At 31.0% G+C, this 20,082-nt stretch overlaps 1 protein-coding gene across 1 annotated transcript in view; it reads left to right on the plus strand.

Annotated features, from left to right (window-relative positions):
* The window catches only part of LOC130445607 (uncharacterized), a 115,051-nt gene extending 113,206 nt beyond the window's left edge, over positions 1-1,845 (plus strand). The window contains exon 6 of the mRNA XM_056781337.1: positions 1,615-1,845. Within this exon, the coding sequence (XP_056637315.1) occupies positions 1,615-1,688 (74 nt within the window). The 3' untranslated portion in view covers positions 1,689-1,845. The remainder of the gene's footprint in view (positions 1-1,614) is intronic.
* Positions 1,846-20,082: the final 18,237 nt, after the last annotated feature.

Raw genomic sequence — 20,082 nt, forward strand, 5'->3', positions numbered from 1 at the left:
CATTTTTTCGGTATTTACCCAAATTTTTCTAGTTAACAAACATATTTTGAAGCATCTTCTAACTGATACAAGTCAAACATCATTATTCCCAAACGTTATACAGTTCTGGAAGAATTGAGCTGTTCCTTGGTGCTCTTTGAGTCTTCTATTACTCCGGATGACGCCTTTCTGTGACTTCCAACTCCTCCTTTCAACCTAGTGCATTGTCCTCTATGTTTGACCTTGGCGTCTCTTAGTTTTTCAAACTTTATTCCTGTCGCTTTCTATTTTTACCTTCGATTGGTACTGAATTCCTTGTTTTTTCGTTATTTCCATCTGCTGTGTCATTATCGACATATACCATACATACCGGGGGGAATGGGGCGCTCCATGGAGCCCTTGGATTCTTCTTGAGGATCTCCAAAAGCAGCTCGTACATTCCGGGTTTCAAATTTTGGAGTTTTTTCACTCAATGTATCTCTGGAATTTTGAGCCAGTGATTCAGACGTGCACCCAGAGCATCACGATACAAACTACTACAAAATCTTGACGTTTGTTGACGAATTTTGTGAATATTTTGTAAACGAGACAAAAAAAAACGTTTCTGGTTCAAATTTATTAATCTGTTTCGTTTCTATTGGTGAAACTTCTTTATCATTATCCCTGGACTTTTAAGACAGTGATAAAGGCGGTTCTCGGCACACCGTGAATAAGTAAAATTGCCCAGTCCACGCACATCACACGATAATGATTATAAATTGCCGCACTTAATCCCTTAGGCCTCTTAAGCAGGGCAGGCTCCACCGATTTCATTTAATGTCGACGTTGATTGAATCTCCAGTTATTTCATCACTTTTTTTTAATACAAAAACTTTACGACTCTGATATTCTGAAGCATGTTGACCGATTTGAGTCGGCTCTTATTTATTTTGTGATAACATCGAAAATATTTCGTGCTGATGTGACCTTTACATCGAAAACATGATCGACAAATGTTAGATAACTTCCAGACACTCTAGTTGTTGTACCATTCGATATATCTGCGACTCTAAACTAAAAAACTTTTCCTTTTTCCACTAGCTTAACTTTTAGTAGTCGAAAAATGTTTTGTTTTATCATATTTTCAAATAATTTCTCTGGAATTTCTATCGCTACAGTTAGATAATGTTTTATCTGATCCTCCCTGTATTAAATTGTAGTCAACAACTTTCTGAATTGTAATTGAATTAAGCAACATCTCACTTTTCAAGTAATTTCCTAATAGTTCTTCGTTAAGGACGAAAAAATTGGGATAAAGTTTCGAAGGAATTCAATTATTCGGCCATATGTTCAATATGTGGATTGCCCTCAACAGACTGAGACTCCTGATTTCCCTAGGGATGGTAACCGATTCTTTTTAGGGATGATGCAGAATTGTGGTTGCTTCGCGTTCATAAAAGAAAAAAACTCGAATTAATTTAGTTTTATATGAAAGAAACGAAAGTTGCGTGTCAAATTCAATTTATAGGCAACTCTATATACCGACTATAAGTATTGAGTGTTGCATATATTTCTCCGCTTTTGTGTAATGTCATTTAGGGTTATGTTTACTAACATTTTTATTATGATAATATCGGATTTTTTTACTTGTTACAGGTTTCGCAGTCGTTCCATCGGACTTCGTTTTAATTTTGAGTCTTATAAACGGACTTATCGCCTGTTTACGGTAACAATAAAAAGGATTCCTTGCAAATTTTAATAATTTCTTGTACATAAGTTTTTAAATGAATGAAAGATTGTTTAGTGAGGTTAACATCGAAGTTAAAGGTAATGCACCATCATTTTTTCTTTTTCTTTATTAAACCAAAAATAAGAAATAAAAAAAAATTAATGGATTTCATACATATCTTCAAATTTATCTTTCTCGAATCTATATAAAATTATTATAAATCGATAATTGGTGGTTATACAAACGAAAAATTGTTTTACAAGTACCGATATGAATTTTTGGAAAAAACTAATTGAATTATGGACGAATTAGGTATAATCAACTCAGGGGATGCACAAACAAGGGTGTGGGGATGAAAATACTTGTTTTAATTAATAATAATTAGCGCCTAGCCGTATTTATTTACTAATTTTTATCAAATGTTTCGTTAAATATGAAATACTGAATTTAGAATTTCCAGAATTCGCTCAAAATCCTCTTGCTTGATTTTTCATGTGTAGTTGCTCTTTACTTTTAGAGTATACGTTTCAAATTTCGCCAAAAACGTTCAATTGAGACCAATTAAGGTGCAGAACTCAAAATTTCCCTCAGGATGTTTTTTTCTTTTTGAACTACAATGACCTAGATCTAATACACTATTTTTCATGAATGCTGGCACGTACGGAATTTCCAGAAGGACAAATATGTGCTGCATGCATCATTTCCGTGCATGGAAAAAATTTTGTTCAAGGTCAAAGGTAAAAAAAATGAGTTTTTCGTGAATATCAGCAAAACGGTGAGTTTTATCATGAAAATACCTCAGATAAAAATTGTAGATCATGAAATTATCTACAAAAAACGCATTTATACTTTTTTTCCTACGAGTCACCGTTTCTGAGATATAATGATTCAAAAAATTGTAAAAGTTGTCGTATTTAGTGGTTTCATCATTTTCAGCAGTAAACTTTTCTTACCAACATTGAAATGAACCGAGACTTGTTGTGAGTAAGATATTATCAATTGACGTTGTTAAAGTTCTGCAGCTTTGATATTTCTTGTGCAATCATTATAACCATTAAATAAGACAGTAAATCTGAAACCTTATGTCTTTTACAACTTTTTGCATCATTATATCTCAGAAACGGTAGCTCGTACGAAAAAAAGTATCGATATATTTTTTGTAGATAATTTCATGATCTATAATTTTTGTTGGAAGTATTTTCATGATAAAACTCACCGTTTTGCTGATAATCACGAAAAACTGATTTTTTTGATCTTTGACCTTAAATAAATTTTTTTCCATACACGGAAATGATGACGAACTTTCATATGTTATTTTTAATCATATTTCAAACAATTTTATTAATTTTAAGCCTTTGACATATATTACAACTCTAGAACTATATATACGTATCGTACTCATGCATGATATGTCGATTACAACTTTTACAACTTTTATCTCAGAAACGGTGACTCGTAGGAAAAAAAGTATTGATATGTTTTTTGTAGATAATTTTATGATCTACAATTTTTGTCTGAAGCATTGTTATGAAAAAACTGACCGTTTTGCTAAAAATCGCGAAAAACTCATTTTTTTGACATTTGACCTTTAATAAAATGATGGGAATGGGAAGGGTATGATGGAGAACTTTCAAATTTTATTTTTAATAATATTTCAAACAATTTTACCAATTTTAAGCTTTTGACATATATTACAACTCTAGAGCTGTATATACGTGGCGTACTCATGCATGATATATCGATTACAACTTTTACAACTTATATCTCAGAAACGGTAGCTCGTACGAAAAAAAATATTGATACGTTTTTTGTAGATAATTTCATGATCTACAATTTTTGTTCAAAGTATTTTCATGATTAAACTCACCGTTTTGCTGATATTCACGAAAAACTAATTTATCGCATCAATAGCTTGCTTACGTCACCAGCGCCGATCGAGTTTCGCATTTACACCACGTTGTTTTGTTTTAATATCACGTCGTGTCGTATCAGTCGTAGTTTAGAGGTAGTTTTAGACAACAACGGTATTTCCCCTTTCTCATTTTAACACATTTTACTCGCTAGGTTGTTCAAAAATGGACGGATTTTTTGTCCCCGCGCCCTAAGCTGCATTCCAACGGAATAAAATCCGTTTTCTAACATTTAATCAAAATAACAACAGTCTAAGTACTATACAAATGTTATTTATTCAAATTATTTTTTGATGAATAGGATCTGCCGTTATTGTAGATTTACTCTAACACACCCTATAATTCGAGTTTTGTTTTCAATTTTTTATTAACGATTTCTAAATACGAAGTAATTCGATTTTATACCTCACCACACTGAAATAAATTTCGCTCTCCGTGTAAATAATGATTTTATTTGTTATATGTAGTACCAAATGGCGTTTGTAAGTTTCGATAAGAAGTTATCGAGTTTGATTGGTACTCCTATGTGATGAAATACATTCCGTTATCTAACATCGGAAATCATAATCAGAATTAAGTATCTGACAAAGAAAATTTCGAATATGGAAACGTGATTTAATGGTTTTATAATATGACTGAAAGTATGGTTTTATGTAGGATTTAAACTAGACCTTTCTTTAATAAATATTACAGCAAATTCACGCTTAATATTTGCTGTAATTAATAGTTAATGTTTTCCAGGAATTTAATCAATTGTTTATGCCACTTATGTCACTTGTCTACTATCACATATAAGTCAGAATCCGTACGTTTAATTTTTTTGAGGTTATTTTATGTCACTTGTCTACTATGACACATAAGTCAGAATCGGACAATTTTATAATGATTTGAATACGTACGTTTAATTTTTTTAAGGTTATTTTATGTCACTTGTCTACTATGACACATAAGACAGAATCGAACAATTTTATAATGATTTGAATACGTACGTTCAATTTTTTTGAGGTTATTTTATGTCACTTGTCTACTATGACACATAAGACAGAATCGAATGGTTTTATTATGATTTGAATACGTACGTTTAATTTTTTTAAGGTTATTTTATGTCACTTGTCTACTATGACACATAAGTCAGAATCGAATGATTTTATTATGATTTAAATATCCCCACTACATTTCTTTGTATCAAGAGTTGAATCAAATCAAGCAGAACAACATCTCGAACGCATCCAATCTGTTCAAAGTGTTAATTTCAATGTCCAGCCTTCCATCCCGTTCAATAGAACGCATCATACGTAGTAATTTGTGAATTTTATTTTGAGGTTAAGATTAAAATAGATTTTTCGATTAAATGGCTTCAATTTTGTTGACAAATGGTTCCGATACGACGTAACCACTTTAAGTACAACAATTGTTTTCTTTAAAGGATAATTTCTCGATCAATTGACCATCAAGATTGGGTGATTTAAATACGTACGTTTAATTTTTTTGAGGTTATTTTATGTCACTTGTCTACTATGACACATAAATCAGAATCGAACAATTTTATAATGATTTGAATACGTACGTTTAATTTTTTTAAGGTTATTTTATGTCACTTGTCTACTATGACACATAAGTCAGAATCGAATGATTTTATTATGATTTAAATATCCCCACTACATTTCTTTGTATCAAGAGTTGAATCAAATCAAGCAGAACAACATCTCGAACGCATACAATCTGTTCAAAGTGTTAATTTCAATGTCCAGCCTTCCATCCCGTTCAATAGAACGCATCATACGTAGTAATTTGTGAATTTTATTTTGAGGTTAAGATTAAAATAGATTTTTCGATTAAATGGCTTCAATTTTGTTGACAAATGGTTCCGATACGACGTAACCACTTTAAGTACAACAATTGTTTTCTTTAAAGGATAATTTCTCGATCAATTGACCATCAAGATTGGGTGATTTAAATACGTACGTTTAATTTTTTTGAGGTTATTTTATGTCACTTGTCTACTATGACACATAAATCAGAATCGAACAATTTTATAATGATTTGAATACGTACGTTTAATTTTTTTAAGGTTATTTTATGTCACTTGTCTACTATGACACATAAGTCAGAATCGAATGATTTTATTATGATTTAAATATCCCCACTACATTTCTTTGTATCAAGAGTTGAATCAAATCAAGCAGAACAACATCTCGAACGCATACAATCTGTTCAAAGTGTTAATTTCAATGTCCAGCCTTCCATCCCGTTCAATAGAACGCATCATACGTAGTAATTTGTGAATTTTATTTTGAGGTTAAGATTAAAATCGATTTTTCGATTAAATGGCTTCAATTTTGTTGACAAATGGTTCCGATACGACGTAACCACTTTAAGTACAACAATTGTTTTCTTTAAAGGATAATTTCTCGATCAATTGACCATCAAGATTGCGTGATTTGAATCCGTACGTTCAATTTTTTTGAGGTTATTTTATGGCACTTGTCTTCTATGACACATAAGACAGAATCGAACAATTTTATAATGATTTGAATACGTACGTTTAATTTTTTTGAGGTTATTTCATGTCACTTGTCTACTATGACACATAAGACAGAATCGAACAATTTTATAATGATTTGAATACGTACGTTCAATTTTTTTGAGGTTATTTTATGTCACTTGTCTACTATGACACATAAGACAGAATCGAATGGTTTTATTATGATTTAAATACGTACGTTTAATTTTTTTAAGGTTATTTTATGTCACTTGTCTACTATGACACATAAATCAGAATCGAACAATTTTATAATGATTTGAATACGTACGTTTAATTTTTTTAAGGTTATTTTATGTCACTTGTCTACTATGACACATAAGTCAGAATCGAATGATTTTATTATGATTTAAATATCCCCACTACATTTCTTTGTATCAAGAGTTGAATCAAATCAAGCAGAACAACATCTCGAACGCATCCAATCTGTTCAAAGTGTTAATTTCAATGTCCAGCCTTCCATCCCGTTCAATAGAACGCATCATACGTAGTAATTTGTGAATTTTATTTTGAGGTTAAGATTAAAATCGATTTTTCGATTAAATGGCTTCATTTTTGTTGACAAATGGTTCCGATACGATGTAACCACTTTAAGTACAACAATTGTTTTCTTTAAAGGATAATTTCTCGATCAATTGACCATCAAGATTGCGTGATTTGAATCCGTACGTTCAATTTTTTTGAGGTTATTTTATGTCACTTGTCTTCTATGACACATAAGACAGAATCGAACAATTTTATAATGATTTGAATACGTACGTTCAATTTTTTTGAGGTTATTTTATGTCACTTGTCTACTATGACACATAAGACAGAATCGAATGGTTTTATTATGATTTAAATACGTACGTTTAATTTTTTTAAGGTTATTTTATGTCACTTGTCTACTATGACACATAAATCAGAATCGAACAATTTTATAATGATTTGAATACGTACGTTTAATTTTTTTGAGGTTATTTTATGTCACTTGTCTACTATGACACATAAGTCAGAATCGAATGATTTTCTTATGATTTGAATACGTGTAACCGTCAAAAAAAAACGACCTGTAAAATTATTCGTTTCGTTCCCGCAGTATGGGTTTTCATCGCCCGAAGTACCATTCGTTAAATAAACATTATATAGAAATAAATTCGGACAATTCATCAAAATATTCTCTCCTGCGTGTTTGAGCAAAAAATACTTATAAAATTGCGTGCAGGAAGGGTCTAATATTTTATCACCCTTAAAGAGTTTTTGTAAGGTTCGCCTGTCACACCACACCCTCTACTTTAAGGGCTCTAAGGGCCTGGCTTTCTCTTTTTATATAAGTTATTATCCATTTCACTGCTCGTTATATTAACAAACACTTTGTTGCGAAATAATTTTTTTCGACGCGGATACAATGTGTCTCAAACAAAATCTTCATTCCAATTTTGTTGTTGTTTTCGAGGTTAGGTTTGTTGCGGGATTTTGAATGTTGATTTCAAACTACTCAATATCTCAATAACTTTTTGTGGTATTCGTCGAATAAAAGGCAAATTATTGTAAAGAAAAACAGGTTTTTGAAAAGTTGCGAATACTTTACGTTTCCAAAATAAAATAAGGTTAGAAATTAGCCTCTAACCAACAAGGGCCGGACTCAGAATTTCACCAATCTGGGGGACGTAATATACGAGTGCTGTTAGTCAAATTTTGAGATTAATAAGGTTCACATTTTCAAAAATTGTTTTTCAAAATATCCTCCATTGAAATCGATATATTTTCGCAAGTGTTTTAACCAATTATCGAAGCGTTTTTTCCATTTCTATTGAGGTACCTCTGCAATTACTGATTCGATGTAGCAGCCCTCGTATATTGAGTATCTGCACATGTTTTTTAAAGGGAAAAAATCCATAAAACTCTCCACAGTGTACGTAAGTGGTAGGAAAATTTATTATCATTAGTTTATCAGAAGGAAGAAATCGATGGGACCGTAATAAATAACGAGGACTTGATTGGGGTTGGAAAAACCTGTTTTTTCACAGGTTAAAAGTAGTTTTTTTCTATTATTTCAATCAAAAATTAACTTTTCGAGAAATAAAAACCAAGTTAGATCAATTTAATTGAGAAAACTTTCGGAAAATTGACTAATTTTTGATATTTAATTAGTAAAATTCAATTTTTGTCCATTTTTTTAAAACAAAACTAGATCAGAATGGGACAAACACAACGAATATTCAGTTTAAGATCAATATTTCATAGATTAGTGCGGGGACTTTATTTTTTGTTAAATTGTAGCTAATGAAGAGAGGGATATTTTAAAAATACTATCATTTTAAAAAATAGTCGTTTTGTGTGTAAAAAAACTAGTAAAACATCCATTTTACTGGAAAATGATACGTTTAAGCAGCGATCTCGCATGAAAAATAGCTGGAAATAGTCGATTTATACGGAAAACTGTTCAGAACTAAGATGTATGAACAGCAGTTTCGCAATAAAAATATTTTATACGGAAAAAACTTCTTGATTCAGCGTTTAAGCTTTCTTATGTTGGATAGTAAGTTATTTGAACAACGGTTTGCTTGAGGGATCCTCAAACTTTAGAATTGAAATGTTTGCACATTATTTTTACTACAAAATAGTTATATTATTGACCGAAAAAAAACTTTAATAAGCATCAAACTAATCAGATATTTGAACAGCAATTTCATTACAAAAAGATGTCGAAAATATTTGTTTTATACGTAAAAAACTTTGGAAAATCAATAAAGCTTCAGTCTGGTGGAAAATAAATTGTTTTGACAACAATTTGACAACAAAATTTTCTAAAAACACGTGTTTTATCAATAAAAATTGATCTATGAAGAATTCTGATGTTTGAACAGCAATTTCATTACAAAAAGATGTCGAAAATATTTGTTTTATACGTAAAAAACTTTGGAAAATCAATAAAGCTTCAGTCTGGTGGAAAATAAATTGTTTTGACAACAATTTGACAACAAAATTTTCTAAAAACACGTGTTTTATCAATAAAAATTGATCTATGAAGAATTCTGATGTTTGAACAGCAATTTCATTACAAAAAGATGTCGAAAATATTTGTTTTATACGTAAAAAACTTGGGAAAATCAATAAAGCTTCAGTCTGGTGGAAAATAAATTGTTTTGACAACAATTTGACAACAAAATTTTCTAAAAACACGTGTTTTATCAATAAAAATTGATCTATGAAGAATTCTGATGTTTGAACAGCAATTTCATTACAAAAAAATGTCGAAAATATTTGTTTTATACGTAAAAAACTTTGGAAAATCAATAAAGCTTCAGTCTGGTGGAAAATAAATTGTTTTGACAACAATTTGACAACAAAATTTTCTAAAAACACGTGTTTTATCAATAAAAATTGATCTATGAAGAATTCTGATGTTTGAACAGCAATTTCATTACAAAAAAATGTCGAAAATATTTGTTTTATACGTAAAAAACTTGGGAAAATCAATAAAGCTTCAGTCTGGTGGAAAATAAATTGTTTTGACAACAATTTGACAACAAAATTTTCTAAAAACACGTGTTTTATCAATAAAAATTGATCTATGAAGAATTCTGATGTTTGAACAGCAATTTCATTACAAAAAAATGTCGAAAATATTTGTTTTATACGTAAAAAACTTGGGAAAATCAATAAAGCTTCAGTCTGGTGGAAAATAAATTGTTTTGACAACAATTTGACAACAAAATTTTCTAAAAACACGTGTTTTATCAATAAAAATTGATCTATGAAGAATTCTGATGTTTGAACAGCAATTTCATTACAAAAAAATGTCGAAAATATTTGTTTTATACGTAAAAAACTTGGGAAAATCAATAAAGCTTCAGTCTGGTGGAAAATAAATTGTTTTGACAACAATTTGACAACAAAATTTTCTAAAAACACGTGTTTTATCAATAAAAATTGATCTATGAAGAATTCTGATGTTTGAACAGCAATTTCATTACAAAAAAATGTCGAAAATATTTGTTTTATACGTAAAAAACTTGGGAAAATCAATAAAGCTTCAGTCTGGTGGAAAATAAATTGTTTTGACAACAAAATTTTCTAAAAACACGTGTTTTATCAATAAAAATTGATCTATGAAGAATTCTGATGTTTGAACAGCAATTTCATTACAAAAAAATGTCGAAAATATTTGTTTTATACGTAAAAAACTTGGGAAAATCAATAAAGCTTCAGTCTGGTGGAAAATAAATTGTTTTGACAACAATTTGACAACAAAATTTTCTAAAAACACGTGTTTTATGAATAAAAATTGATCTATGAAGAATTCTGATGTTTGAACAGCAATTTCATTACAAAAAGATGTCGAAAATATTTGTTTTATACGTAAAAAACTTGGGAAAATCAATAAAGCTTCAGTCTGGTGGAAAATAAATTGTTTTGACAACAATTTGACAACAAAATTTTCTAAAAACACGTGTTTTATCAATAAAAATTGATCTATGAAGAATTCTGATGTTTGAACAGCAATTTCATTACAAAAAGATGTCGAAAATATTTGTTTTATACGTAAAAAACTTGGGAAAATCAATAAAGCTTCAGTCTGGTGGAAAATAAATTGTTTTGACAACAATTTGACAACAAAATTTTCTAAAAACACGTGTTTTATCAATAAAAATTGATCTATGAAGAATTCTGATGTTTGAACAGCAATTTCATTACAAAAAGATGTCGAAAATATTTGTTTTATACGTAAAAAACTTTGGAAAATCAATAAAGCTTCAGTCTGGTGGAAAATGATTCGTTTTGACAACAAAATTTCCTAAAAACACGTGTTTTATCAATAAATGATATGAATGAAGATTTCTGATGTTTGAACAGCAATTGCCTGATAAAATATATTTGTTTTAACAAAAAATATGTCCTGATTAATCATTAATTGCTAATTATATCAATATTCCCTTTTTTCCCTACGTTTTCAGTAAGTTTTTTCGCAATTTTAATACCACATTCATCTAAATTATCACTATCGATCTAAGAAACATCCATCTGCAAGAAAAACTATGTAATCCACCGACGAAAAATAAGATATTATGTAAAAAATTGTCGTATTTTCACAATTCCTCTCAATATTTAGTTATAAAATTGTACAGCCGTGTTTTTATTATTTCTAAAAACAACCAACTCCAAAATTGATTATAACGACTAAGTGGTTTTTCACACCGGAGTTTCTCCCTGGAAAAATTGAAGTGATAAATATTTGAATCGACTCAAGCGCGGAATTCAAGAGGGGAATGAAGTTGCCCAAAAGTATTTTCTGAAAAAAAAAGCGGCCACGTTTTTATTTTTCATAAGATTACTTTGGATAATGGAACCCGTCTCTGCAACCAATACAAAATAATTCCAATCCATTTTGCTGTAATTTTCAGTGGAATAACTTTTGTTTTATGAATAATAATATATTCAAATCGATCCAAAAAATGTTCAGAAACGTTTCATTTTGATTTTGAACACAAATATTTCGAAAAAGTGCATATGGATCGTTAATTATTAGGTTTTAAATGTCAAAAACTGTGTATATGCTATGAAAAATATTGTTTTAACTTGTTTTTTTATATAAACTTCGTTATGAATAATGAATATTTCAAAAAAACGTGCCAAAAATGGACTACTTTGCATTAAAAAATCCTAAACGAAATGCATATGGTAAATACAGTAAATAAATTCATGATAAACTATTCAATTTCTTATCTAGAGTACGAAATTTGATTTTGGGGGGATAATCAAGTATTTAAGGCACGATTTATGAACAAAATTTCATCTACAACCAATAAGATTTATTGCTTTAGCTCATGGGACCGTTTTTATATCATTTCCTTCTCCATTTTGTCTAATAATAATTTGTTTGATGACCCCGTAGATTAATAAACACCTGAACTTCTCTAGGTATCTATTTCTATATCATTTTCTTCTTCAATATGTCCTTTACTTGAATAGGCATTGAAAAACTGAGATAGTTGAGGTTTTCTTGTGAAACCTGGCTCCAAAAAGACTCGAAATGAAGGAACGTCAAATAGTAAAGTTATACTTGAAGACAGAACAGAAAAATAGTCCAAGAAAACAATTATTATATCAATATTTTCAGTTTGTCGTCGATATTTCTTAGAAATTTTGTTCAAATCTTGAAAATGGACTAACCTTTGAAGAAAAAACAATTAAAAAATACTAGGCTCTATTTTAGAGTCGTTTAAATAACGATCTACGTGCTCTTTAGATATGTTGTTAACAGATCTCCTAGTTTGCCCAACGTATATCACACTAGGGTTTGTATGATTTATATAAATATCTTATGCATTTCGAGAATGGATATTAACTATCATCTCAACAATAAATGTTGATTATGTAAAAAAATGTTGAGGTCGTAGTGTCGTTTTGTGTAAAAATAAATTCTGGACTGTCTAGATTAAGAATTATTTAATGTAAAACGTTTGTTATCAGATGTCTGCAATAAAGAAAGTATTTGTTATATGTAGTTTTGTGTTTTATTCGAAAACAAAAGCTTGTGTCAGAAGGTAAGCTAAATCCTATTGACTGCGCCAGTTATAGATATTCCTGAGGTGGTCGAAGTGAGTTTCCAAAGGTTCGCAAACAACTCTGACTCACAAAAATTGATCTAGTAAAATTTTTATGACAACGTGGATGATAAAATTCGAGACAAATGTCTAAAAACGAATGATTTTAAATAAAAAGCGATCCTATTGACTGTGCCAGTTATAGAGATTCCTGAGTTGGTCCAGGTGAACATCCAAACGTTCGCAAACAACTCTGACTCACAAAAAAACGATTAGATTCACACAAAATAAAACTAGAACAATTTTTATGACAACGTGAATGATAAGATTCGAAACAAATGTCTAAAAGCGAATAATTTTCATAAAAAAGCGATCCTATTGACTGCGCCAGTTATAGAGATTCCTGAGTTGGTCCAGGTGAACTTCCAAAGGTTCTCAAACAACTCTGACTCACAAAAAACGATTAGATTCACACAAAATAAAACTAGAACAATTTTTATGACAACGTGAATGATAAGATTCGAAACAAATGTCTAAAAACGAATAATTTTCATAAAAAAGCGATCCTATTGACTGCGCCAGTTATAGAGATTCCTGAAGTGGTCCAGGTGAACTTCCAAAGGTTCGCAAACAACTCTGACTCACAAAAAAACGATTAGATTCACACAAAATAAAACTAGAACAATTTTTATGACAACGTGAATGATAAGATTCGAAACAAATGTCTAAAAACGAATAATTTTCATAAAAAAGCGATCCTATTGACTGCGCCAGTTATAGAGATTCCTGAAGTGGTCCAGTTGAACTTCCAAAGGTTCGCAAACAACTCTGACTCACAAAAAAACGATTAGATTCACAAAAAATAAAACTAGAACAATTTTTATGACAACGTGAATGATAAGATTCGAAACAAATGTCTAAAAACGAATAATTTTCATAAAAAAGCGATCCTATTGACTGCGCCAGTTATAGAGATTCCTGCAGTGGTCCAGGTGAACTTCCAAAGGTTCGCAAACAACTCTGACTCACAAAAAAACGATTAGATTCACAAAAAATAAAACTAGAACAATTTTTATGACAACGTGAATGATAAGATTCGAAACAAATGTCTAAAAGCGAATAATTTTCATAAAAAAGCGATCCTATTGACTGCGCCAGTTATAGAGATTCCTGAAGTGGTCCAGTTGAACTTCCAAAGGTTCGCAAACAACTCTGACTCACAAAAAAACGATTAGATTCACAAAAAATAAAACTAGAACAATTTTTATGACAACGTGAATGATAAGATTCGAAACAAATGTCTAAAAACGAATGATTTTAAATAAAAAGCGATCCTATTGACTGCGCCAGTTATAGAGATTCCTGAAGTGGTCCAGTTGAACTTCCAAAGGTTCGCAAACAACTCTGACTCACAAAAAAACGATTAGATTCACAAAAAATAAAACTAGAACAATTTTTATGACAACGTGAATGATAAGATTCGAAACAAATGTCTAAAAACGAATGATTTTAAATAAAAAGCGATCCTATTGACTGCGCCAGTTATAGAGATTCCTGAAGTGGTCCAGTTGAACTTCCAAAGGTTCGCAAACAACTCTGACTCACAAAAAAACGATTAGATTCACAAAAAATAAAACTAGAACAATTTTTATGACAACGTGAATGATAAGATTCGAAACAAATGTCTAAAAGCGAATAATTTTCATAAAAAAGCGATCCTATTGACTGCGCCAGTTATAGAGATTCCTGAAGTGGTCCAGTTGAACTTCCAAAGGTTCGCAAACAACTCTGACTCACAAAAAAACGATTAGATTCACAAAAAATAAAACTAGAACAATTTTTATGACAACGTGAATGATAAGATTCGAAACAAATGTCTAAAAACGAATAATTTTCATAAAAAAGCGATCCTATTGACTGCGCCAGTTATAGAGATTCCTGAAGTGGTCCAGTTGAACTTCCAAAGGTTCGCAAACAACTCTGACTCACAAAAAAACGATTAGATTCACAAAAAATAAAACTAGAACAATTTTTATGACAACGTGAATGATAAGATTCGAAACAAATGTCTAAAAACGAATGATTTTAAATAAAAAGCGATCCTATTGACTGCGCCAGTTATAGAGATTCCTGAAGTGGTCCAGTTGAACTTCCAAAGGTTCGCAAACAACTCTGACTCACAAAAAAACGATTAGATTCACAAAAAATAAAACTAGAACAATTTTTATGACAACGTGAATGATAAGATTCGAAACAAATGTCTAAAAACGAATGATTTTAAATAAAAAGCGATCCTATTGACTGCGCCAGTTATAGAGATTCCTGAAGTGGTCCAGTTGAACTTCCAAAGGTTCGCAAACAACTCTGACTCACAAAAAAACGATTAGATTCACAAAAAATAAAACTAGAACAATTTTTATGACAACGTGAATGATAAGATTCGAAACAAATGTCTAAAAGCGAATAATTTTCATAAAAAAGCGATCCTATTGACTGCGCCAGTTATAGAGATTCCTGAAGTGGTCCAGTTGAACTTCCAAAGGTTCGCAAACAACTCTGACTCACAAAAAAACGATTAGATTCACAAAAAATAAAACTAGAACAATTTTTATGACAACGTGAATGATAAGATTCGAAACAAATGTCTAAAAGCGAATAATTTTCATAAAAAAGCGATCCTATTGACTGCGCCAGTTATAGAGATTCCTGAAGTGGTCCAGTTGAACTTCCAAAGGTTCGCAAACAACTCTGACTCACAAAAAAACGATTAGATTCACAAAAAATAAAACTAGAACAATTTTTATGACAACGTGAATGATAAGATTCGAAACAAATGTCTAAAAACGAATAATTACCAATAAAAAGGAATCCTATTGACTGCGCCAATTATATTTTTTATATAAAAACAAATTTTAAATATTAAAAGTACAAATTGAGAGAAATATTTAAAATTTTTAACAGTAATTCTGCTTGTTGTGTGTCTTTAAAGATTTGTAAAACAAACTGGATGATTAGTTTGAAATTATATCTCAAACAAATTAAAGAGGAATAAAGAAAAACGATAAAATACTACAAAGCAATTTAAAAGAAGAATGAAGAAGTCAAAGAACATCTATACAACTCACAAAAATATGGTGTAGTGGTTCGAAAAACCTTGAAGGAAAAATAATTTGATCATGCGTGTTTTGGAAATGAAAAAAAATAAAAATATGGTAGAACAAGTAATAAAAAACATCGATGGAAGAAAGAAACTAGAAATTGATGTACAAATTAAGTGTGTCCAGAAAATAGGAGAACGAACCTGCATTATTGAGTTGGAAAATTCTGAAAATAGGATCTAAGAAAACGAAATGAAAATCTTTGCTAAACGGGAAAGAAATAAAGGAAAAAGATAAGTAAGGATAGAAAAAAATACCATAGAAGGATGTGTGTGGTGCTGGAATCAAGAACAGAAAAAGTTGATGACATAAAAACCGGAACATGCAGAATCAGAAACCTAGAAAAAGACAAATATAGAAACATTGCAAGCGTTGAACAAGGATCAAGATATAAGAAAAATAACTGAAGAAGATATGACAAAAGGAGAAGATACAGACGAAGACAAAACTGTTGATTTGAAATCTAGTAAATTGAATAATGGACACAATGAGTAAAAAACGAAAAAAACCGAATGAAAATTTGTGTACAACCTTGAAGTAAATCGCAATATGTCTACTTGATACTTGATATGAATTGTTGAAGGTTTCATCCAGTATATGAGAAACCGGATTGACGAACTTCTCTCGCAGGTAATTTATTCAGTGTCACGATTGTTTTTCGAGATTCAAATTCCATCTAATTTATTCAAGTTCACGTAAAACTCAAGATCATTGTTTTATTTCCCGAAGGGCTCATAATCAATAATGAATACATTATTGTAAATATTAATTGTGTTACCATGAAGAAGACATCCGAAATTTTATGTATAATAGTCCGGGGAACTTGGAAAACCTTCATTAACTTTTCCTCTTTCTTGAAACAAGACATCTGCATCCACCAGGAGCTTTGGCAATAAGAAAAGACACAACCGCAAGTTGGTACAGAATTTTATGGACTGGTGAGTCAAAGTTTGAGATTATTGGGTGTTTGTGCGCAGGTCAAAGAAAGAATGGTGGACAGGACAATGGACAGGAGAAGAAATCAATCCTATTGACTGCGCCAATTATATTTTTTTAAATAAAAACAAATTTTAAATATTGAAATTGCAAATTCAGAACAATATTTCAATTTTTTAACAGTAATTCTGATTGTTGTTGTGTCTCAAAAGATTTGTAGAACAATCTGGATGATTAGTTTGAATTTATATATCAAACTAATAAAGAAGAATCAAGAGGAACAATAAATACTACACGAAGAAAACGAGCAATTGAAAAAAAGGAAAAATTCATTAATTTTGGTTTTCAATTGATTCAGTTTACTTGGCCGTCATTTTCAAATGAGAACATTCAAGAACAACTTTTTTAGAAACATTCCATTCGTATTTTCCAATAAAATCAATTCAATTTTAGTATTTTCATTATGTAGAGCACATCAGCTCGAATCGACCTTCTTGGCGACAGGATCTGAAGATTTTCACTGCCTAATCACTGATTTTTGACGTTCAGGATGTCTAAATTGATTAATAAATCCTCCAGTCAAACCAGAAGACTTCCTAACGAATTCCACATCCTTTTTTACTGTTTTTTCAAAAAATTAAGCTCCACCAGTCACACCTGAAGACTTTCCGCTCGAATCTACCTTCTTGAAGACATGTTTTGAAGATTTTCACTGCCTAATCACTGATTTTTGATGTTCAGGTTGTCTAAATTGATTCATAATTCCTCCAGTCGAACCAGAAGACTTCCTGACGAATTTCCCATACTTTTTTTACTGTTTTTTCAAAAAATTAAGTTCCACCAGTCACACCTGAAGACTTTCCGCTCGAATCTACCTTCTTGAAGACATGTTTTGAAGATTTTCACTGCCTAATCACTGATTTTTGATGTTCAGGTTGTCTAAATTGATTCATAATTCCTCCAGTCGAACCAGAAGACTTCCTGACGAATTTCCCATACTTTTTTTACTGTTTTTTCAAAAAATTAAGTTCCACCAGTCACACCTGAAGACTTTCCGCTCGAATCTACCTTCTTGGAGACAGGTTTTGAAGATTTTCACTGCCTAATCACTGATTTTTGATGTTCAGGTTGTCTAAATTGATTCATAATTCCTCCAGTCGAACCAGAAGACTTCCTGACGAATTTCCCATACTTTTTTTACTGTTTTTTCAAAAAATTAAGTTCCACCAGTCACACCTGAAGACTTTCCGCTCGAATCTACCTTCTTGAAGACATGTTTTGAAGATTTTCACTGCCTAATCACTGATTTTTGATGTTCAGGTTGTCTAAATTGATTCATAATTCCTCCAGTCGAACCAGAAGACTTCCTGACGAATTTCCCATACTTTTTTTACTGTTTTTTCAAAAAATTAAGTTCCACCAGTCACACCTGAAGACTTTCCGCTCGAATCTACCTTCTTGAAGACATGTTTTGAAGATTTTCACTGCCTAATCACTGATTTTTGATGTTCAGGTTGTCTAAATTGATTCATAATTCCTCCAGTCGAACCAGAAGACTTCCTGACGAATTTCCCATACTTTTTTTACTGTTTTTTCAAAAAATTAAGTTCCACCAGTCACACTTGAAGACTTTCCGCTCGAATCTACCTTCTTGAAGACAGGTTTTGAAGATTTTCACTGCCTAATCACTGATTTTTGATGTTCAGGTTGTCTAAATTGATTCATAATTCCTCCAGTCGAACCAGAAGACTTCCTGACGAATTTCCCATACTTTTTTTACTGTTTTTTCAAAAAATTAAGTTCCACCAGTCACACCTGAAGACTTTCCGCTCGAATCTACCTTCTTGAAGACATGTTTTGAAGATTTTCACTGCCTAATCACTGATTTTTGATGTTCAGGTTGTCTAAATTGATTCATAATTCCTCCAGTCGAACCAGAAGACTTCCTGACGAACTTCCCATACTTTTTTTACTGTTTTTTCAAAAAATTAAGTTCCACCAGTCACACCTGAAGACTTTCCGCTCGAATCTACCTTCTTGGAGACAGGTTTTGAAGATTTTCACTGCCTAATCACTGATTTTTGATGTTCAGGTTGTCTAAATTGATTCATAATTCCTCCAGTCGAACCAGAAGACTTCCTGACGAATTCCACATACTTTTTGTACTGTTTTTTCAAAAAATTAAGTTTCATTACATGAAATTTTCGTACGAGCAAAAATTGACGGATGGTTTACTGTTTATCTTTTAGTGAAACTAATTTTCTATTCCGCATTGAAAAATATCACACTATTTCTAAGAATCAGCATTTGGATAATTTAACCGGAAGATAGTTTTAGAAAGCATTTTCTCGTTATTGTTGTTCGTCAATTACATTTCTTGTCTCATAACATGAAATATCGTTTTGATACCATCCCTTAATTCGCCTGCGACTCTCGACGTAAATGTTCGCCAACAAGTGAAGCGGTAAATTACATTTGACAATTGCTTGCATTGAGCTGGTGTCGGTACCACAAAAGGTCGAATTAGTGGAATCGGGAGAAACGCCTTCACATTTCCACTTGGAAAGCGAGATTGACTCAATATAGGTTTCGTTGGATCGAAGGGGATGAAGGTCGATTTCAAGTAAAAAGTGTTAATAAGAATCGCTATTTTCACATTTAAATCGACTATATCGCTTAAAAGATTGTTCTAGGCGAAGGAAATTATATAAATCGCTCTTTTTTACATCGTTTTATATGTTCTTGATGCTAAATAGTCTTAATTTCAATCTCAAAATGGTTCTTGAGGCCGACCCTGTTCAGTTACAATGGAATTTAAAAAAAATCGGCGGATTCGCGCGGTGCTTTTCACATTTTTTATAAATGACCAACTTTTCGTTATAGCGGGCGGTTTATTCACAGTATTTCTTTTAAATAATTTCAAGAAAAGTCTATTTATTCATTTATTTTGATCCTTTTTTTTTCTAGAACTTCGTAGAATTCTATTTGGGGTATATAAATGAGTTTATGTAGCGCAGCTAATTAAGCTTTTAATAAATAGTCGTAGTATATTTATAAATCCTTCTTTAGATTATACACGTTGTCCCTGTAAAGTTACGAATTATTAACAATTGAGCATGAACGGCGCTGGCCTTCAGAAATTATACGTAAATATATATTCTGATTTCGCAGGCCTATATCTCAGAAACGAGGGGTCGTCTAATCATTGCCGTTTTGCATCAAATCGCGAAAAATCTTTTTTTTATCTTCAGCCTCAAAAAAAAATTATTTTTAATAATTTTACTGCTATAACTTGGGGTTTATAGTATTCAAAAAGTCG

This window comes from Diorhabda sublineata, chromosome 6 (assembly GCF_026230105.1).
Source record: "Diorhabda sublineata isolate icDioSubl1.1 chromosome 6, icDioSubl1.1, whole genome shotgun sequence".
NCBI lineage: Eukaryota > Metazoa > Arthropoda > Insecta > Coleoptera > Chrysomelidae > Diorhabda > Diorhabda sublineata.